Source organism: Oncorhynchus keta, chromosome 26, assembly GCF_023373465.1.
Source record: "Oncorhynchus keta strain PuntledgeMale-10-30-2019 chromosome 26, Oket_V2, whole genome shotgun sequence".
Lineage (NCBI taxonomy): Eukaryota > Metazoa > Chordata > Actinopteri > Salmoniformes > Salmonidae > Oncorhynchus > Oncorhynchus keta.
Genome location: NC_068446.1, coordinates 28,592,619 through 28,615,411, shown reverse-complemented (window position 1 = coordinate 28,615,411; position 22,793 = coordinate 28,592,619). Strand labels below are relative to the sequence as shown.

Sequence of the window (22,793 nt, the reverse complement as noted above, 5' to 3'; positions counted from 1 at the left end):
TCCATGAGAAAACACTCATGGTTCATGACAATAAACACATAATTTCTTCCCATTCTACCCCTCAATCATAGACTGTCAAAGGTCCCCACAGGTTCCCAAGGTTACCATAGGAAATTAAGACCACTTTATGACACAAGGACCTCAAGCATTATACAACTAAAAATGGCAGGAATACCAATACACCAATACTAATATTTACTCAAAGCGTCATACAAGTAACACTTATGTTTGTCTTGCTGAATTAGAGCACTTGCAGAGCACTTGGATTTGTTGTGCTGCCATACTCAGAAGAAGAGGAAAATATGATAATTATTAGGTGTTAGCTTAGGTCGCTAGCTAGCTACAGTATTTTCAACCTAGCCTACACTTAAAAATGCTGGGTTGTTTGGATGACCCAACTGCTGAGTTACATTACATTGGGTCACTTAGTTGGGTTGCTTTCTTTAAAAAGAACCAGGTTGGGTTGTTGATGCTGTGTTAAGACATGGCTTTGTAGGGGCGTGGTCTTCATATGGTTATTTTTGGCCACCAGTGAGAGTAAATGTCATTTCTTTTCATCTGTTCTGTTGTATTGTCATCTCATGATAAGGTTGAACACTGACAGTTTCGTAGCTTCAATGAGGCTTACAGAGATGAATTCCTTAAGCGCCTGTACAAATACCGATGTTGGAATAATTACCACTTCGGTACAATATGCAATCAGCAATGTTCATTAATATTATATTAGAATATGTAATATGCATACATTTTCAAGGAGAATTTAAATTTTCATTGTACAAACTTGATGAACAAGAATGACATTTACCATCGACCAAACCCCTCCCATAACAAAAGGGTGTAACGGCGTTCGTCTGTTGAAGGAGAAGCGGACCAAAATGCAGCGTGGTGGTTACTCATGTTTTTTAATGAAATAGAACGATACATGAAATAACTATATATATACAAAACAACAAACGGAAAGAGAACCTATACAGCCTGTCTGGTGTCAACTAACACAGAGACAGGAACAATCACCCACGAAAACACTCACAGAATATGGCTGCCTAAATATGGTTCCCAATCAGAGACAACGATAAATCACCTGACTGATTGAGAACCGCCTCAGGCAGCCATAGACTAATTAGTCACCCCACAAAACCCCAAGACAAAAAAACACACCACAATTACCCATGTCACACCCTGGCCTGACCAAATAAAGAAAGAAAACACAAAATACTAAGACCAAGGCGTGACAAAGACAAAAACATATTACATTTACATTTAAGTCATTTAGCAGACGCTCTTATCCAGAGCGACTTACAAATTGGTGCATTCACCTTATGACATCCAGTAGATGTTGAGCTCCTGTTCACCTGACCTGGAGTTTCTGATGCTAAAATGCCAACCCCACCATATGCAGAGGGAATTCATGTGTGTTCTTATCACAGCTGTGTACATACCACCACGAGCAAACACCAAGGCGGCCCTCAGCGAACTGTAAAATAACTTTAGCCAGCAAGAATCCTCTCACCCGGAAGCAGTCTTAATTTGCAGGTGATTTTACGCGTTACGCACGTTTAAAACACATTTTTCCAATATATCACCAACATGTATCCTGCCACACGAAAGGAAACAACTTGCTGGACTATGTACACTGAACAAAAATATAAATGCAACATGTAAGTGTTCGTCCCATGTTTCATGAGATGAAAAACAAATTCCCAGAAATGTTCCATATGCACAAAAAGCTAATTACTCTCAAATGATGTGCACACAATTGTTTACATTCCTGTTAGCGAGTATTTCTCCTTTGCCAAGAAAATCCATCCACCTGACAGGTGGGGCATATCAAGAAGCTGATTAAACAGCACGATCATGACACAATTGCACCTTGTGCTGTGGACAATAAAATGGCACTCTAAAATGTGCAGTTTTCTCACACAACACAATGCCACAGATGTCTCAAGTTTTGAGGGAGCATGCTTACTGCAAGAATGTCCAGCAGAGCTGTTGCCAGATAATTCAATGTTCATTTCTCTACCATAAACCGCCTCCAACGTCATTTTAGAGAATTTGGCAGTATGTCCAAATGACCTCAAACGGGGTGCTGAGGAGTATTTAATAATAAAGCCCCTTTGTGGGGGGAAAACTAATTCTGATTGGCTGGGCCTGGCTCCCCAGTGGGTGGGCTTGGCTGCCAAGTGGGTGGGCCTATGCCCTCCCAGGCCCACCCATGGCTGCACCCCTGCCCAGTAATGTGAAATCCATAGATTAGAGCCTAATGAATTTAATTTAATTGACCGATTTCCTTATGTGAACTGTAACTCAGTAAAATCTTTAAAATTGTTGCATGTTGTGTTTATATTTTTGTTCAGTATATATACAAATATCTGTGATGGGTACACAGTCATTCCTTGTCCCCACTTCGGGCAAATCAGATCATGTCTCTCTGTTCCTACTTTCCGCCTACAAGATAACACACCTGCTCTATAATAACAAGATAACACACCTGCTCTATAATAACAAGATAACACACCTGTTCTATAATAACAAGATAACACACCTGTTCTATAATAACAAGATAACACACCTGTTCTATAATAACAAGATAACACACCTGTTCTATAATAACAAGATAACACACCTGCTCTATAATAACAAGATAACACACCTGCTCTATAATAACAAGATAACACACCTGTTCTATAATAACAAGATAACACACCTGCTCTATAAGTCTTTTTAAACCATTACGTCTACATTGGTAAGTAGGGATGTTCAGTGTGCAGTCACTTTCTGATCAGGCCTGAAAGGAAGCCGGGTGTTGACTTGAATCTGTTCTTGATCGTTTGGGCTTTTTTTTCTTTTTTTTCAGGGAAACAGTTTCATAACATAACATCTTTCTCTCACTCTCCTTCCTTCACTCAGACCCATCTCTGGATTTCATGTTCTGTGGTTGCCATAGTAATCTGAATGCCAATAATAGCCCTCAACCTTAACTCCCTAAAGTCTAGGAAGCCAGGGATGGAAATTGCCACAATTGAATTTTATAGAGGCTCATAGTTAAAAAATATACAGGGAGTGAAGCATTCAGTCAGAATCCCTGCTCCATTGTATTCTAATGCCAGCACCATCCACCCCCGACACTCAGCAGAGACAACATCATAAATCAATTTACAAACCAGGGGAGATGGAAATGTACAGGGGCAGATGAAGAAAATGTGAAAACATTTCGAGCAGCATGGCAGTGTTATCTGTGCAGGTGGCCCGCCTGTTGATTGCCACTGCTGTTTATGTGAAACCTAACAGTCTCTCTGGTAAATTAGGGATGGAGGTTTTGATGAGGAGGAAAAGCAGACAGCCAGTGAAATGTATTGACTAGTTGAAGTCGGAAGTTTCCATACACCTTAGCCAAATACATTTAAACTCAGTTTTTCACAATTCCTGACATTTAATCCTAGTAAAAATGCCCTGTCTTAGGTCAGTTAGGATCACCACTTTATTTTAAGAATGTGAAATGTCAGAATGATAGTAGAGAGAATGATTTATTTGAGCTTTTATTTCTTTCATCACATTCCAATGGGTCAGAAGTTTACATACACTCAATTAGTATTTGGTAGCATTACCTTTAAATTGTTTAACTTGGGACAAATGTTTTGGGTAGCCTTCCACAAGCTTCACACAATAAGTTGGGTGAATTTTGGCCTCCTTGCTTGCACACGCTTTTTCAGTTTTGCCCACAAATGTTCTATAGGATTGAGGTCAGGGCTTTGTGATGGCCACTCCAATACCTTGACTTTGTTGTTCTTAAGCCATTTTGCCAAAATTTGGAAGTATGCTTGGGGTCATTGATTATTTGGAAAACCCATTTGCAACCAAGCTTTAACTTCCTGACGGATGTGTTGAGATGTTGCTTCAATATATCCACACAATTGTCCCTCCTCATGATTCTATCTATTTTGTGAAGTGCTGTTGTAGCAAAGCACCCCCACAACATGATGCTGCCACCCCCGTGCTTCACGGTTGGGATGGTGTTCTTCGGCTTGCAAGCCTCCCCCTTTTTCCTCCAAACATAACAATGGTCATTATGGCCAAACAGTTCTATTTTGTTTCATCAGACCAGAGGACATTTCTCCAAAAAGTATGATCTTTGTCCACATGTGCACTTGAAAACCATAGTCTGGCTTTTTTATTGTGGTTTTGGAGCAGTGGCTTCTTCCTTGCTGAGCTGTATAACAGCTGCGTAGTCCCATGGTGTTTATACTTGCGTACTATTGTTTGTACAGATGAACGTGGTACCTTCAACTGTTTGGAAAATGCTCCCAAGGATGAACCAGACTTGTGGAGGTCTACAATTGTTTTTCTGAGGTCTTGGCTGATTTCTTTTGATTTTCCCATGATGTCAAGCAAAGAGGCACTGAGTTTGAAGGTAGGTCTTGAAATACATCCAGAGGTACACCTCCAATTGACTCAGATGATGTCAGTTAGCCTATCAGAAGCTTCTAAAGCCATGACATCATTTTCTGGAATTTTCCAAGCTGTTTAAAGGCACAGTCAATTTAGTGTATGTAATCTTCTGACCCACTGGAATTGTGATACAGTGAATTATAAGTGAAATAATCTGTCTGTAAACAATTGTTGGAAAAATGACGTGTGTCATGCACAAAGTATATGTCCTAACCGACTTGCCAAAACTATAGTTTGTTAACAAAACATTTGTGGAGTGGTTGAAAAACGAGTTTTAATGACTCCAACCTAAGTGTATGCAATCTTCTGACTTCAACTGTAACTGCCATAATAAAGGAAAGACCAACATAAACTGTCTTTATAGAGCGTTGGGCCACCAACAGCCAGAACAGCTTCAATATGCCTTGGCATAGATTCTACAATGGTCTGGAACTCTATTGGAGGGATGCGACACCATTCTTCCACAAAAAAATACAATCATTTTGTGTTTTGTTGATGGTGGTGGAAAACATTGTCTCAGGCGACGCTCCAGAATCTCCCATAAGTGTTCAACTGGGTTGAGTTCTGGTGACTGAGACGGTCATGGCATATGATTTACATAGTTTTCATGCTCATCAAACCATTCAGTGACTACTCATGTCGTATGGATGGGGGCATTGTCATCCTATGGGGGCATAGCCATGATAACCAAAATAATGGCCTGCCCAGCATTTTTATACATGACCATAAGCATGTTGGGATGTTAATAAACCTGTGTGGAAGCACTGACTTTTAATATACTTTGTATCCCTCATTTACTCAAGTGATTCCATTATTTAGACAGTTACCTGTATGTTCTGACTGGTTGTTTCTATTTACTTCATTTTATATCTCTTTTTTGATTTCTGCCATGACAGCAATTACCATCTGTATCCATGTTTGTACCAGCTGTTTTCTCCTGCATGCTGTCTTGGAACCAACTCCCTGTCACCCCCCTCCTGATGTGGCTGCCAAGATTGGTTCTACATTTCCAAACAAATGGTTTGACTTTAGAATATGTAAACTGAAACGGACAATTAAACAGAAACAAGATCTGCTGTTGCTGTTTATGGATGGTTGGAAACAGCCTGTAGCCAAAAAACCCGAGAAGGGGACAGAGGCTCCTTCATAGAAGGCACAGCCGGGTAAGGAGAGACAGGTACAGGGTCTGGGCCTAATTTGGAGGAACAGGTGTGCCATGCTGCCATACAGCTAGATCAGATAATATACAGTGCCTTGCGAAAGTATTCGGTCCCCTTGAACTTTGGGATCTTTTGCCACATTTCAGGCTTCAAACATAAAGATATAAAACTGTATTTTTTTGTGAAGAATCAACAACAAGTGGGACACAATCATGAAGTGGAACGACATTTATTGGATATTTCAAACTTTTTTAATAAATCAAAAACTGAAAAATTGGGCGTGCAAAATTATTCAGCCCCCTTAAGTTAATACTTTGTAGCGGCACCTTTTGCTGCGATTACAGCTGTCAGTCGCTTGGGGTATGTCTCTATCAGTTTTGCACATCCAGAGACTGAAGTTTTTTCCCATTCCTCCTTGCAAAACAGCTCGAGCTCAGTGAGGTTGGATGGAGAGCATTTGTGAACAGCAGTTTTCAGTTCTTTCCACAGATTCTCGATTGGATTCAGGTCTGGACTTTGACTTGGCCATTCTAACACCTGGATATGTTTATTTTTGAACCATTCCATTGTAGATTTTGCTTTATGTTTTGGATCATTGTCTTGTTGGAAGACAAATCTCCGTCCCAGTCTCAGGTCTTTTGTAGACTCCATCAGGTTTTCTTCCAGAATGGTCCTGTATTTGGCTCCATCCATCTTCCCATCAATTTTAACCATCTTCCCTGTCCCTGCTGAAGAAAAGCAGGCCCAAACAATGTTGCTGCCACCACCATGTTTGACAGTGGGGATGGTGTGTTTAGGGTGATGAGCTGTGTTGCTTTTACGCCAAACATAACGTTTTGCATTGTTGCCAAAAAGTTCAATTTTGGTTTCATCTGACCAGAGAGCACCTTCTTCCACATGTTTGGTGTGTCTCCCAGGTGGCTTGTGGCAAACTTTAAATGACACTTTTTATGGATATCTTTAAGAAATGGCTTTCTTCTTGCCACTCTTCCATAAAGGCCAGATTTGTGCAATATACGACTGATTGTTGTCCTATGGACAGAGTCTCCCACCTCAGCTGTAGATCTCTGCAGTTCATCCAGAGTGATCATGGGCCTCTTGGCTGCATCTCTGATCAGTCTTCTCCTTGTATGAGCTGAAAGTTTAGAGGGACGGCCAGGTCTTGGTAGATTTGCAGTGGTCTGATACTCCTTCCATTTCAATATTATCGCTTGCACAGTGCTCCTTGGGATGTTTAAAGCTTGGGAAATCTTTTTGTATTCAAATCCGGCTTTAAACTTCTTCACAACAGTATCTCAGACCTGCCTGGTGTGTTCCTTGTTCTTCATGATGCTCTCTGCACTTTTAACGGACCTCTGAGACTATCACAGTGCAGGTGCATTAAAAAAGAGACTTGATTACACACAGGTGGATTGTATTTATCATCATTAGTCATTTAGGTCAACATTGGATCATTCAGAGATCCTCACTGAACTTCTGGAGAGAGTTTGCTGCACTGAAAGTAAAGGGGCTGAATAATTTTGCACGCCCAATTTTTCAGTTTTTGATTTGTTAAAAAAGTTTGAAATATCCAATAAATGTCGTTCCACTTCATGATTGTGTCCCACTTGTTGTTGATTCTTCACAAAAAATACAGTTTTATATCTTTATGTTTGAAGCCTGAAATGTGGCAAAAGATCGCAAAGTTCAAGGGGGCCGAATACTTTCGCAAGGCACTGTATTTTGATTTATTTAACACTTTTTTGGTTACTACATGATTCCATGTCTTATTTCATAGTTTTGGTGTCTTCACTATTATTCTACAATGTAGAAAATAGTACAAATAAAGAAAAACCCTTGAATGAGTTGGTGTGTCCAAACTTTTGACTGGTACTGTATATAAATTACCATTTAAAAGTTTGGGGTCACTTAGAAATGTCCTTCTTTTTGAAAGAAAAGCACATTTATTGTCCATTAAAATAACATCAAATTGATTAGAAATACAGTGAAAACGTTGCTAATGTTGTAAATGACTATTGTAGCTGGAAACAGCAACCATCACTCCTGTGTTCCAATGGCATATTGTGTTAGCTAATCCAAGTTTATCATTTTAAAAGGCCAATTGATCATTAGAAAACCTTTTTGGAATTAGCTTAGCACAACTGAAAACTGTTGTCCTGATTAAAGAAGCAATAAAACTGTCCTTCTTTAGACTTGTTGAGTATCTGGAGCATCAGCCTTTGTGGGTTCGATTACAGGCTCAAAACGGCCAGATACAAAGACCTTTCTTCTGGTTAGAGCCAGTTTGCACTGTTCTGTGAAGGGAGTAGTACACAGTGTTGTACGAGATCTTCAGTTTCTTGGCAATTTCTCGCATGGAATAGCCTTAATTTCTCAGAACAAGAATAGACTGACGAGTTTCAGAGGAAAGTTTTGTTTCTGGACATTTTGAGCCTGTAATCAAACCCACAAATGCTGATGCTCCAGACACTCAACTAGTCTAAAGAAGTTGTATTGCTTCTTTCTAAGTGACCCCAAACTTTTGAATGGTAGTATATATATATATATATATATATATATATATATATATATATATATATATATATTATTTCCTTATTTCCCTTAGATATAGGACAGACACTTCAAAACCTTATTCCTTATTATTTATCTTTTTACTGTCTATTTTGCCATTTATGAATATGTTATTCAATGCGTTTCTATGGGCAATAGCAGTAAAGGCCAAATTCAATGTTTTATCAAATATTTTGATTTTATTTTTTGGGGATACCTAAAGGGGTCCTAAAATTCAAAATCAAATAGCTAAACGATCCATGGTATGACCATCTTAAAACAATTTAGCCAACGGCTTAGATTTTTAGAGGTTAATAAGGAACCTGACCACTTGTCGGATAATACCTTAAGAAAGTTCATACTCACAGGACAGTATAACAAAATGTGAAATACTTCTTAGTGATTATAATTTGAACTTAAACTGCCATCAGAGGAGATCAGATATGGAGTTATAGGACACATATTACAGCTGCGAAGCATATGTTGATAAGATACGGGACACTACAGACCGAGTTTCCTTGGCACAATCCAGGATCTAACTGACTCCATGAGTTCATGTAATAAAGAGCTGACAGTGGGTGACTGCAGTAATTGGACTGACCCTTAGACACTGTAGAGAGGATTGCTGCTTTAATGACTGCTGCTTCATCAGAACCTGCTCTGATTAGGTGCCCTACTGATTCACACAGAATACATATTCTTAGGCAGAGGTGTACAATTATGTGGAGATAATGGATCCATGTGCCTTTGGGACTCTAAAATCATTATTAGTAATGTATTCTCTGAACTCTTATTCTGACTAGCACAGTAAGGGCTCTATATAAGCAGTATCACTGAATCGTTATAGATTGCACGCTAGGAATGGCAAGGTAAATTCCGATTGAGCCGACACCGTGAACGCAGTCTCCGCTAACACGGGAACATTGCCTTTAACTTTCAATCACACTGTAAAGCTGAATTTCCGCAATACCAATTGAATAGGGCCCTAATATGAGAATCACTGTTGTATCAGATCTGATGATTAACACAATGTGAGGTCACTGCTATATCATTGATTTGTATAATGTCATTATGTCAACAAAGTAGTAATGATGACATGAAGAATCTACAATACATTTGCTTTTAATCAAGGCATTTCATAGCCTATATCAACACAGTTTGAGGAACAGTCAGGAAAACCCACAGGTGTCCATTACTAATGACATCATAGTATAAAATACATAAGTACTCACACCAACAATAACAATACAGTAGATAGAAACTAACTAGCATCCATCATTTATCTAACACCTTGAGATAACAATTAATGAATTTGGCATCAAGTATGACGGATTGGCACTTGTTTCATTTTCTTGAGAAACAGAACAAGTTCAGCATATTAAACATCTCCTCTCCACTGCAGAAATTAGATCACTGAAATAGATATCTTCCCCACTTTCATTATTTCGCATAAGCAGTCTTCCGAGTTTAATTTTAAAAAATTGACAGTCAGACCTTTTTAGCTTGTGTAATTAAATAGCCATTTAGCACAGAATAACGAGGAAGGATTTCCGAACACCAACAGCTAGCTAATTGTAAAGTTAATTCTGGCAATCCCTCAGAGACTTAAATCAAGGTTGGCAATCAAATTGGCTAACTGTGTATCTAATGCATCAGGCAGAGGTCTAATTCTAAAAAGAAAGTCCATACTATGATGGCAAACCCATTTAAAGTGGCTATATACATTATACATCTGCAGGTTTTCTGCACCCCCAATAGAGGTGTTGGGCTTCCCCATAACAAACAGAGAAAAACACACATCTTAGAGGATAGTGGGTATTCCTCCACTGTTAGAAATCAGGTGCTCACTGTATTCATTTGATACATGACTGCATGTATAAAACATATATTTATCCATTATTTAGCTGACAGTAAGCCCTCCCACTGGCATCCCACAAAACAACACACCTGGGCATCATAAGCAGCCAAGTTAGTAAGATACATATATTTACAGTGTATTCAACCAGGATAATTAACCCTGTGGTTGGTATAGAAGATAATCAGCAAGGAGATCTGGCCTACAGTATTTAAAGCACTTCAAATCATAGCATAATTGAAAACACAGTCATGAGGAGAAAGTTAATTGAATCCATTTGAAATTTTTGCTGATCCTTTTTACATGTTTTAATTACGTATCTAACCTGTTGAGTGAGATAGCTTTCAGCACAGTTTTCCTTTCTCAGGAGAATTATTCCTAGTTCAAATGCACATTGGGCTGTCTTTTTTAAATACAGATGTAAGATCTTAATTTGATAACTCTTTTGTTGCTGAGAATTTTTCTGCACAGTAGGAAATGCAAACTTGTCGTGTATTTGAGTTTTAAAAAGGATTCTAAAGATTGCAATTTCCACTTGGAAAATTCAGACTTGATTTGCCCTAACGAAAAATGTATCAAAGCCCACAACAATGTCCATTAATTATAATCCACATAATAATTCACATTTCCTGCTGCCACAGGATTATTTTACTGCTGTAGAAAACTGGCTCAAATTAAAATCCTACATCTGTAGATGAGAAACAAGAAAATACAATCAATTACAAAAATAGTTGGCAATCCCCAAAATACACTACTCACTTTTTGATTTAATTACATTTTCATCATAAAAGCACTTAGGCTACATTTTGACCCTGCCTACTACAAAGAAGTATTATAAAATCTACTGACAATATTTTTGCTTTTTAGTCATGCCAAAGAAGGGATTTAGTAAGCCAAAGAAGGGATTGGTTACAACTCAGTGAGCACACACCCATGTACAGCAGGCAGAGCATGAGCATTGAGCACACACAGATTAATCATTTAATAGTATCGTAGCAGATTACAGATTTTCCACAATAACAAAATCCTCACAGTTAGAGCCAAACAAAGTTATATAAAGTATAAGCATGGAGAAAAGCAATGGTATTGTAGAGACCTCTATTGTATAGTCTAGGTTAAAACATGACAGGGAATGTAACTCACAAAAACAATGGCTATTTTCTGTAAAATAGTCATGTTTGACATGATTAAATGACTCCATATCTCAAAGATGAATGTGTGTGGTGACCCTTTAACCATCTGCAGAAACAACCTCTGCTTCTTTCCTCTGTCTCCTTCTTGAAATTGCAATCAGATCAAATGTATTGTAATTCATTTTAAAGGACAGCAGAGCACATGCAGAGTAGAAGGCTATCCTTCATGTCAAATCATGTTTATTGTAAATATTTTTTATTGTAAATGTTTTTCCTTTCTCAGTCCTCTGGCCTAGTTGCTTGTCTACACTGCCAGGAGTGGAAAACACCATCATAATAATGAAGTCAGCAAATTATAAGGTTTTCAGGGTCAGAGGGCTGCTAATCATTCACTCTCCAGCAGTACATAATTTACAAAGTCATAATGTTGTAAAAGTATGTGGACACCCCTTCAAATGAGTGGATTCGGCTATTTCAGCCACATCCGTTGCTGACGTGTATAAAAATCAAGCATACCACCATGCAATCTCCATAGACAAACATTGGCAGTAGCATGAGAGCTCACTGAGAGCTCAGTGACTTTTCAGTGAACGCTACCTGCCCCAATGCATAGTGCCAACTGTAAAGATTGGTGGAGGAGGAATAATGGTCTGCGGCTATTTGTTATTGTTTGGGCTAGGCCCCTTAGTTCCAGTCAAAGGAACATTCATTGTATTGTACATTGTAGATGATTCTGCGCTTCCAAGTTTGCAGCAACAGTTTGGGGAAGGCCCTTTCCTGTTTCAGCATCACAATACCCACATGCACAAAGCGAGGTCCATACAGAAATGGTTTGTTGAGATCAGTGTGGAAGAACTTGACTGGCCTGCACAGAGCACTGACCTCAACCCCATCGAACAGCTTTGGGATGAATTGGAACGCCAACTGCGAGCCAGGCCTAATCGCCCAACATCAGTGCCCAACCTCACTAATGGCTGAATGGAAGCAAATCACCGCAGGAATGTTCCAACATCTAGTGGAAAGCCTTACCAGAAGAGTGGAGGCTGTTATAGCAGCAAAGGGGGGACCAACTCCATATTAATACCCATGATTTTGGAATGAGATGTTTGACGAGTAGGTGTCCATATACTTTTGGTCATGCAGTATACATCATACTGAAGCATATGTCTTATACAAATACAACATCTATGTATAAAATTATGTTCAACACCTTTGAATAATGTCACACTCTTTAAAATGTAATGCATACACCCTCCCTCCCTCTGTCACTCTCTCTTTCTGTCTATCTATCACTCTTGGTAAGGCTTGTGGGTGTTGTGAAACTGAAGTACAAACTGCTAACATATCACAGCATTTACATATTCATGCCAAGCGCTAGGGAAGCAGACGGTGACGTCTGATCTCTATTCTCCAGGTTTTGGACATTGTGGTCACATAACAGACTGGCCTTCCTTCCGGTAGTAGGCTACTGTGGATCGCAACAACAATCAGGATCAAAGGATAATTTGCACATCAAGTTATAGTGGCAACATCAAAGACGCCCTGATCCATAAAAGCATGGTAGTGGTGAATAAAAACTGAATCATAGAGACTCGCATCCTGTATTGTCTGAGTTACATGTAATTGCAACCATGCGACATTCAACGTCGAGATCAAGAGAGTCCAAAAAGTGAGTCCCTCAAACGAGCAGGTGTTTTTTGACCTGTGCCATATTCGATTGTCCACCACATGATTTACAAGTTGGGCTGTGCAGGGCTTCAGGTTCAGGAAATAGAAGGTTGAGGAGGTGACCAGCTAAGAGACAAACTGCTAGACCAGACCAGACATTGACTTCCTTTCAAACAGTTCTATGTGAATACAGGGAAGACCAAGCAAACATCTAACCCCAGTTATATACAGTGCCTTGCGAAAGTATTCGCCCCCCTTGAACTTTGCGACCTTTTGCCACATTTCAGGCTTCAAATATAAATATATAAAACTGTATTTTCTTGTGAAGAATCAACAACAAGTGGGACACAATCATGAAGTGCAAGAACATTTATTGGATATTTCAAACTTTTTTAACAAATCAAAAACTGAAAAATTGGGTGTGCAAAATTATTCAGCCCCCTTAAGTTAATACTTTGTAGCGCCACCTTTTGCTGCGATTACAGCTGTAAGTCGCTTGGGGTATGTGTCTATCAGTTTTGCACATCGAGAGACTGAAATTTTTTCCCATTCCTCCTTGCAAAACAGCTCGAGCTCAGTGAGGTTGGATGGAGAGCGTTTGTGAACAGCAGTTTTCAGTTCTTTCCACAGATTCTCGATTGGATTCAGGTCTGGACTTTGACTTGGCCATTCTAACACCTGGATATGTTTATTTTTGAACCATTCCATTTTAGATTTTGCTTTATGTTTTGGATCATTGTCTTGTTGGAAGACAAATCTCCGTCCCAGTCTCAGGTCTTTTGCAGACTCCATCAGGTTTTCTTCCAGAATGGTCCTGTATTTGGCTCCATCCATCTTCCCATCAATTTTAACCATCTTCCCTGTCCCTGCTGAAGAAAAGCAGGCCCAAACCATGATGCTGCCACCACCATGTTTGACAGTGGGGATGGTGTGTTCAGGGTGTTGAGCTGTGTTGCTTTTACGCCAAACATAACGTTTTGCATTGTTGCCAAAAAGTTCAATTTTGGTTTCATCTGACCAAAGCACCTTCTTCCACATATTTGGTGTGTCTCCCAGGTGGCTTGTGGCAAACTTTAAACAACACTTTTTATGGATATCTTTAAGAAATGGCTTTCTTCTTGCCACTCTTCCATAAAGGCCAGATTTGTGCAATATACGACTGATTGTTGTCCTATGGACAGAGTCTCCCACCTCAGCTGTAGATCTCTGCAGTTCATCCAGAGTGTTCATGGGCCTCTTGGCTGCATCTCTGATCAGTCTTCTCCTTGTATGAGCTGAAAGTTTAGAGGGACGGCCAGGTCTTGGTAGATTTGCAGTGGTTTGATACTCCTTCCATTTCAATATTATCGCTTGCACAGTGCTCCTTGGGATGTTTAAAGCTTGGAAAATCTTTTTGTATCCAAATCCGGCTTTAAACTTCTTCACAACAGTATCTCGGACCTGCCTGGTGTGTTCCTTGTTCTTCATGATGCTCTCTGCGCTTTTAACGGACCTCTGAGACTATCACAGTGCAGGTGCATTTATACGGAGACTTGATTACACACAGGTGGATTGTATTTATCATCATTAGTCATTTAGGTCAACATTGGATCATTCAGAGATCCTCACTGAACTTCTTGAGAGAGTTTGCTGCACTGAAAGTAAAGGGGCTGAATAATTTTGCACGTCCAATTTTTCAGTTTTTGATTTGTTAAAAAAAGTTTGAAATATCCAATAAATGTCGTTCCACTTCATGATTGTGTCCCACTTGTTGTTGATTCTTCACAAAAAAATACAGTTTTATATCTTTATGTTTGAAGCCTGAAATGTGTCAAAAGGTTGCAAAGTTCAAGGGGGCCGAATACTTTCGCAAGGCACTGTATCTTTTTTCATGCACATTATCATTCATAGTCTCATTCTGTGTTAGTCAGAGTACTATTCTGTATCGTCAGGACAGACCTAGAGGCCATGGAGCAGCTTCCCCAGAGGGATCTCTCTCTCCCCCAGCAGAGTGTCTCTCTTCAGGCTGGTGCCCTTATTCACCACCTTGATCTTCACTGCTAGGTTCTTCACCTGCACTGAGGTCACAGAGTCAAAGAAGAAGTCCTCGTTGAACACAGGATTTCGGCTGTTCTTGATGATAGTGCTCCGCTGTTTCTGCAGCTTGCCAGGATTGAGGTACAGTGACACGCAGCAGTTGATGCTCTTAATGTCGTACATCTTGTCGTAGAGCTCTTCGGCAGCCAGAATGCGAATGCGCAGGCGGGCCGTGCCAGCATCGTAGTCGGCGCTGAGCCTCACCCTGCCGCCCTTGTGTAGGTTGACGGTGTGCTCCCGGTCCGACGGCCCACCGCCATGGAGTGAAGAAGAGTGGAGCCGCCGCAGCACATTGGGACTGGGCTCGGTTGAGCTGCACTCGTCTGTGGACAAGGAGCTGTGGCGGGCAAACGTCCTCTTGGCTTTCACCACCTTTGCCTGTGTCTCGTGGGTGAAGACTTTGAGCAGCGAGGCAGAGCGGGAGAGAAGTGGGGAGTTGAAGGGAGAGGACTCAGCCGAGGAACAGGTGTCACTCTCCCCTCCACTAAAGTAGCGGTATGGGTTGTGAGAGGCGTTGAAGTCAGGGGGGTTGAGGTGGTTGCATTCGCTGACGCTGCTCTTCCCCTTCCTCTGGGAGTTGGGAGAGGTCAGGGGGCTGGTCTGGTCACAGTGGAAAAGGGACTCCTTGCGGCGGGTGTGGGGGCTCTCCATCAAAGTGGCAAAACCATAGGAAGTCTGGGTCTTGGGGACGTAGGGCAGTGACATAGCGGTCTGAGACTGAGGGTCAGCGTTAGTGTCCCCTGCCACCATGTCATCAGCGCTCTCTATCTGGATAATGTGACGGTTGGCGGCCCTCAACAGGTTCTTGGTGTCCCCAGCTAGCTTGGCAACCAGACGCGGGCTGCGAGGGCTGCTGATTTTCTTACTGCCAATGGTCTGCTCAGAGGCCGAGGGCCGCAGCCCCTCCTTCGGCTTGACGACGTCCAGGGTCTCAGGCTCTGGGGGGCAGCAGACCAGCTTGGGGGGAATGAAAAAGTCAGGGATCTTATCAGGGGTGAGGACGTTGCTGTAGACTGGAGTGTTGCTGTCCTTGACCCCATTCTCCCCCCGCCGGAGAACAGTGGTCTCTACTGACCCACGGATCTTGTCCAGAACCCACATTATCCCACTGGGCTTCACCAGCTGGGATAGAAGGGTGTTTCTCTGTCTGGAGGCAAAAGCACAAACATGGAAGCAGTTGTGAAATACATGAATTAACACACAGTAAATCATATTACAATTGTTGCTATATCTGTGTAAGAAATGGTTAACTGAATCTAAAAACGATGAAATCAATGAAATTGACCCCAATGTGTCAAGTGTATACTTAAGCAATAAGGCCTGAGGGGGTGTGGTATATGGCCAATATACCACGGCTAAGGGCTGTTCTTAGGCACTACTGTGTGGTTCCAGCCCTGAATGCTAATTGGCTGAAAACTGTGGTATATCAGACAGTATACCACGGGTAAGACAAAACATTTATTTTTACTGCTCTAATTACTTTGGTAACCAGTTTATAATAGCAATAAGGCACCTCGGGTTTGTGATATAAGGCCAATATACCATGGCTAATGGCTGTGACCTAGCACTCTGCATTGTGTCGTACATAAGAACAGCCCTTGGCTGTGGTATATTGGCCATATATCACACCCCCTCGTGGCTTATTGCTTAATTATAGAGGTGTTGAATAAAAAAATTATTTAGCAGCCTAAATAAGAGGTACAGTTGAAGTCAGAAGTTTACATACACTTAGGTTGGAGTCACTAAAACTTGTTTTTCAACCAAATTTCTTGTTAACAAACTATAGTTTTGGCAAGTCGGTTCGGACATCTACTTTGTGCATGACACAAGTAATTTTTCCAACAATTGTTTGCAGACAGATTATTTATAAGATCACTTATAATTCACTGTATCACAATTCCAGTGGGTCAGAAGTTTACATACACTAAGTTGACTGTGCCTTTAAACAGCTTGGAAAATTCCAGAAAATTATGTCATGGCTATAGAAGCTTCTGATTGGTTAATTGACATAATCTGAGTCAATTGGAGGTGTACCTGTGGATGTATTTCAAGGCCTAACTTCAAACTCATCACCCAAGATCTCAGAAAGAAAATTGTAGCCCTCCACAAGTCTGGTTCATCCTTGGGAGCAATTTCCAAACGCCTGAAGGTACCACGTTCATCTGTACAAACAATAGTATGCAAGTATAAACACCATGGGACTATGCAGCCATTATACTGCTCAGAAAGGAGACGCGTTCTGTCTCCTAGAGATGAACGTACTTTGGTGCGAAAAGTGCAAATCAATCCCAGAACAACAGCAAAGGACCTTGTGAAGATGCTGGAGGAAACAGGTACAAAAGTATTTATATCCACAGTAAAACGAGTCCTATATCGACATAACCTGAAAGGCCGCTCAATAAGGAAGAAGCCACTGCTCCAAAACCACAATAAAAAAGACAGACTACAGTTTGCAACTGCAAATGGGGACAAAGATCGTACTTTTTGGAGAAATATCCTCTGGTCTGATGAAACAAAAATAGAACTATTTACTCAAGGTGACCATCGTTCTGCTTGGAGGAAAAAGGGGGAGGCTTGCAAGCCAAAGAACACCATCCCAACCGTGAAGGACAGGGGTGGCAGCATCATGTTTTGGGGGTGCTTTGCTGCAGGAGGGACTGGTGCACTCCGCAAAATAGATGGCATCATGAGGATGGAAAATTATGTGGATTTTTTGAAGAAACATCTCAAGACCTCAGACAGGAAGTTAAAGCTTGGTCGTGTAACAGTATAACTTTAGACCGTCCCCTCGCCCATACCCGGGCGTGAACCAGGGACCCTCTACACACATCAACAACAGTCACCCCCGAAGCATCGTTACCCATCGCCCCACAAAAGCCGCGGCCCTTGCGGAGCAAGGGGAACCACTACTTCAAGGTCTTAGAGCAAGTGACGTCACCGATTGAAACGCTATTTAGCGCGCACCGCTAACTAAGCTAGCCGTTTCACATCCGTTACAGTCGCAAATGGGTCTTCCAAATGGACAATGACCCCAAGTATACTTCCAAAGTTATGGCAAAATGGCTTAAGGACAACAAAGTCAAGGTATTGGAGTGGCCATCACAAATCCCTGACTTCAATCCTATCGAACATTTGTGGGCAGAACTGAAAAAGCGTGTGCGAGCAAGGCCTACAAACCGGACTCATTTATACCAGTTCTGTGAGGAGGAATGGGCCAAAATTCACCCAACTTATTGTGGGAAGCTTGTGGAAGGCTACCCAAAATGTTTGATCCAAGTTAAACAATTTAAAGGCAATGCTACCAAATATTAATTGAGTGTATGTAAACTTCTGACCCACTGGGAATGTGGCGAAATAAATAAAAGCTGAAATAAATCATTCTCTCTACTATTGTTCTAACATTTCACATTCTTAAAATAAAGTAGTGATCCTAACTGTCCTAAGACAGGGCATTTTTACTAGGATTAAATGTCAGGAATTGTGAAAACCTGAGTTGAAATGTATTTGACTAAGGTGTATGTAAACTTCCGACTTCAACTGTATGTAAAGAATCAGGGATGCAAACTGGTGAGGGCCCAAAAAAGTGACACTTTTTTTTCCTTCTTCACTGAAACATGGAAAAAATCCCTGCCAGGGGGAAATGCAGGTTTTAACTAATTAAACAACCAAGAATATGATCTACATGATCAGTCTGTGTGTAAAGTAAAGTGGTTAATGTGAACCTAACTCACAGCTAAAAAATGTAAAGAAAGCAATCCAATGTTATTTGTTGCCTAGACTTCACTGGAAATGACACTCAAGTCTTGAGAAAAAAACAATACACTAATATTGCAGTTATCCGTGACAACCTTTATAATAAAATGCTTGTGACCACACACATAAATGGGAAAAAAACACACACTTTGGAAAAAAACATCTTAAAGTAGAATGAAACAAACAGGCATTCTATTTTTACTCTATTATAGTGGTCACTGTAGACATCGATCAAGTGCACAAAGCTACATGTGTGCAAAAATAACGTTCACTGAGTAAAACAATATATAATCCCCCCTCACTCACACACACATGCTACTGTCAAGTTCAACACAACAAAAACAATATCTTCGGAGTACACTGCACATTTTTACATTGTACACGTTATGCCTGTGGACATCTGTTCTACAATGTGCCAGCAAAAGCGAGAAAGAGGGAAAGTGTGTGGTTTTCTTTTCACATCTATAGTGGCATCCGGTTTAAACCAGGCCCAGCTCCAGCTCCACTTGCTTAACAAGCAACGCCTCTTTTCCACCTAATTCTCTCAATCTGAAAATGAACCACATACTGTATAGGGAAACATTAGTTAACAGATAGTGGTTAGTTCGTTAGCTAGTTAACATTTCACACAGATTTCCAGGGTCCAGTAAGCAACTAACGCGTTATAATTTGAGGAACAGTGTTGTGCCGAAAATCTTCCCCCTGCCAGAATCCCCCTCCCCCTTCGTGTGAACGCGCACGCACTCAATTCTACATTGCTGCAATTTGCTTGCTAGTTGAGATTACTGAATACATTAGGCTGCGTTTCATTTGATATTTTATTTCGGTTTGGTCTCGGGGGAGGAGCAAGTAATGTCTGCAGTTTTCGGTTTGGCTATTTGTTACAAGTGTATTAGTCTATAAATACATCTCTTTGCCAAAATTCGTCATCTATCCATGTCTTATTCAACTAGTAGTTGTTCTGAAATGTTTATTGCTTCCCTAAATTGTACCCCCCTTCTAATTTCCTTAACTTTGTGGCTAGAGTCAAATACTTTCTGTGGCACACATCAGAGTCAAATACTTTCTAGAGTCAAATACTTTCTATAGAACAGGCAGGGGGAGATTTCCGTCACAACAACGGCAAGGTGTCGTATACCAGTTAATACTATATAGAATTGGTTAGGTTAGTAATGTTAGCTAATTTGATATTGTAACGTTAGCTAGCTGTCTACGTTATTAGCAAGGTCATTTTCACACCATTAACTCAATTATTTGATCAGATAAATTGGCTAATGTTGCTCAAAATTTCTCTGGCTAGCTAACGGATAATTCAATCCAGCTAGCAAGATACTTAACAATGCTAATTAATACCTGTTCCACCACACTTTCTCCCTCAAACTTTCCAAAGACAGTAATTTTTCGGTTACACGAATCACGCAGGTCACCTATTTTGGATTCAAAACGCCGAATTTCACCGAAAGGTGACTAGTTTGCATCCCTGAAAGAATACATGCAATGTTAGCACATGATTTAATTACAAAGGCTAAGAAAACACTATTATTTGTATTCATACAGTAGTACATTCATACATGTTGTCTAGGTAGCAGTGAGTATATGTCAACATGCTGCACAGGATATTGCTCCTGTGGAATAATAATGACTGCTGCATTAGTCAGAATAACACACGTAGCCTTCACTCATTATTTTTTCAATAGATTACACTTATTCATTTTAGAACGTTTTAAAATTTTACGTAAAAATAAACACCCTTAATAAGCACATTGAAATCCACTTTATTAACAGTCATGGTATTCTATTATATTGTGTTGTATTCAGTTAACTTACATTTAACTGACATGTTGTGCATATGATACGATATGGAAGATAGGACAAAATTATAGGCTAAAGGTCTGGTCTGTGATGAATTTGCACAAGCTTGAATTTATAATAACTCTGCCTTTATAGAGAATCAAGACGGATCTCCTTAGATTTTAGCAAACCGTGGTGCACTGGAAGAAAGTCAATGTATTATTTAAAAAGTAAATAATGTAGTAGTTTACATTAGCCTATGCCTATCTTAACGCGGAAATAAAGTGCAACAAGTGAAAATTAGAAGTTTATATGCTCTCGATGCCGAAATATATTTAATTATGCGCTCTTGAGTGAGACAAATATTCAATTTTAGACAACGGTTGAATTCAGCTTAAGAAACTTACTGAAGACGTGGAGGCTGCTTTGTCGAATTGATTCTTCCGTAACAGGTGTTTTCTCCCGCCTCCTCTGGATCGCGCACTGTTTGCAGAACTATATAGTCTCCTCCGCACCCTAGAGATCGACTTGCGCTAGATGGAATAATATGATGCTTTTTATACACTCTCCCGGGCGATGTTGGGTGCCGACCAATAAGAGAAAATGATGAGATCCTCAAGAGAGCCAGTCACAATCACTGAAGCTTATGAATTAGTCAGAAGATACACTCTTACAGGACGTGTTTACATGATATATATGAAGGAATCAACAGGCTTTGAGCACACAAGTTTAGACATGAGTATAAACTTATTAAGTTGTTCTTGTTGTGTTTAGATCGCATCATGCGGAAAGTGACATCAATAATTGACCAGTTGATCATCCCTCATGAGTAATTACCCTATGTAGTTAGTGTGAAGAGTGACCATTAATTTATTTGATGGAGACAAATACAATTAAAACAACAACAATCTATATCAGATACACTGCAACATCAAATAGTTTGCACCAATTTCCAGCATCAGTCAAAACCATATAGCCTTTAAAATAAAAATATGATACACTGGTGGAAAAGAGAAGGAAAAACATACAGCAAAATGACAAAATGGTTAACATGTGGCTCCCATCTTACAGTTTTTTCAATCCGTTTTTCACTTTCTGTATAATGCAGACATTTCCAGTGATCTAGAGTTCCAGACATTAATCAAGTGCTGTTTCACATATTGGAACTCTCAATGGAACATGATTTGACATGGCCAAATATGTTTAGACATTTATTGTGATATAGGTTACTGTATACCTACAGCAGCAGAACGTAAACTCAGTGGAGCATATCCCAGTGCAGCTGGCTGTATGATTTAATTTACAGATGTTTGGTCCTTCTTCAGGTTTAGATCAACCCATCTGTTTCCCTGGAAACCTTGCCTCAGCAACAAATATATTTTCTGTGTCTAAAAATGGGAGGAAGAAGATTCTTTAGAAAAGATCAGGTGGATGATGATGACGAAGGCACATAGGCCCACAAATTGTTTTATCAAAGAATCTAGGTTTGAGCGCAGCACAATATCCTGACCAAAAGGTCAGTGACTTGCTACTACAGACACTTTTCATAAACATTTCAGTTTGACCTTTTCTATTGCATTTTTCACATTTTTCACTTAGTTGTCAGCTGTCAGAGGTGCCACTCTGTGGCCCATGAATTGTGTTGTGAAATACAATGAACATTTCATCAGCATGTCATTTATTCTCCCAAAATATAACCATTGTTTCTATTCTTCCTTACCTGTTTGTGAGAGGTATAGCCAGACACACAGACACCTATGGAAACCTACACGCACCTCATTGCTCCTGGGGCAGACGATGCCCTTTATCTGCACCTAATTGAATTGGGTGCTGACACACAAACGGGAGGCCCTATAGTAAATTAACAATTGGATTAGACTTTAATTGGAATTGTCAGTCTCTTTAACCATAACACACCTGACGCTTTAACAGAGACACTGAAGAGACAGAAGTTATGGCTGTAGGTAGGTAGACTGGCCTTATGACAAACACAGTCTTAACTCTGACACTTCATGACTCAACCTGTTCTGAAGAGGTAAACACATGTACACTCTAAAAATAAAAGGTTCCTGGAGGATCCTTCAGGGGTTTTCAAATTGAAATGACCTCTTTTAATGGATCCTCAAACTTTTGGGGCTAATATCTGAACTACCCCCTCCCCTATTATTATTATTATGATCTTTTCTGTTATATTCAGATATGTCGGGAGGGTAAAGTCTGTGAATAAAAAAAATGTAATTATACTTTTTTGTGGTAAATGTGAATGAAAAAAACTGTTTTGATAATGGTTTTCATACATATAGCTTGTCCATAATGTAGAGGCCTATGGGATATTCATTGAAGAGGTAAGGAAGGAGGATG

The 22,793-nt window shown here is 40.2% G+C and overlaps 1 protein-coding gene and 1 long non-coding RNA gene across 2 annotated transcripts; both read right to left on the bottom strand.

Annotated features, from left to right (window-relative positions):
* Positions 1 to 883: 883 nt before the first annotated feature.
* On the bottom strand, positions 884 to 2,709 carry LOC127912032 (uncharacterized). Its single transcript, XR_008080188.1, has 2 exons — positions 2,651 to 2,709; positions 884 to 2,596 (listed from the first exon to the last, which is right to left on the bottom strand). It is a non-coding gene; the product is annotated as an uncharacterized LOC127912032 (long non-coding RNA).
* A 6,553-nt stretch (positions 2,710 to 9,262) lies between these two features.
* Positions 9,263 to 20,972, bottom strand: LOC118371588 (C2 calcium-dependent domain-containing protein 4C-like). Its single transcript, XM_035757107.2, has 2 exons — positions 20,840 to 20,972; positions 9,263 to 16,035 (listed from the first exon to the last, which is right to left on the bottom strand). The coding sequence occupies exon 2, from the start codon at positions 15,987 to 15,989 to the stop codon at positions 14,751 to 14,753; it is 1,239 nt and encodes a 412-aa protein (XP_035613000.1). The 5' UTR covers positions 15,990 to 16,035; positions 20,840 to 20,972; the 3' UTR covers positions 9,263 to 14,750.
* Between the last annotated feature and the right edge of the window lie 1,821 nt (positions 20,973 to 22,793).

Bases quoted from the DNA above. Each gene is read 5' to 3' on its own strand.
- LOC118371588 (XM_035757107.2), bottom strand. From the start codon at position 15,989: ATGTGGGTTCTGGACAAGATCCGTGGGTCAGTAGAGACCACTGTTCTC.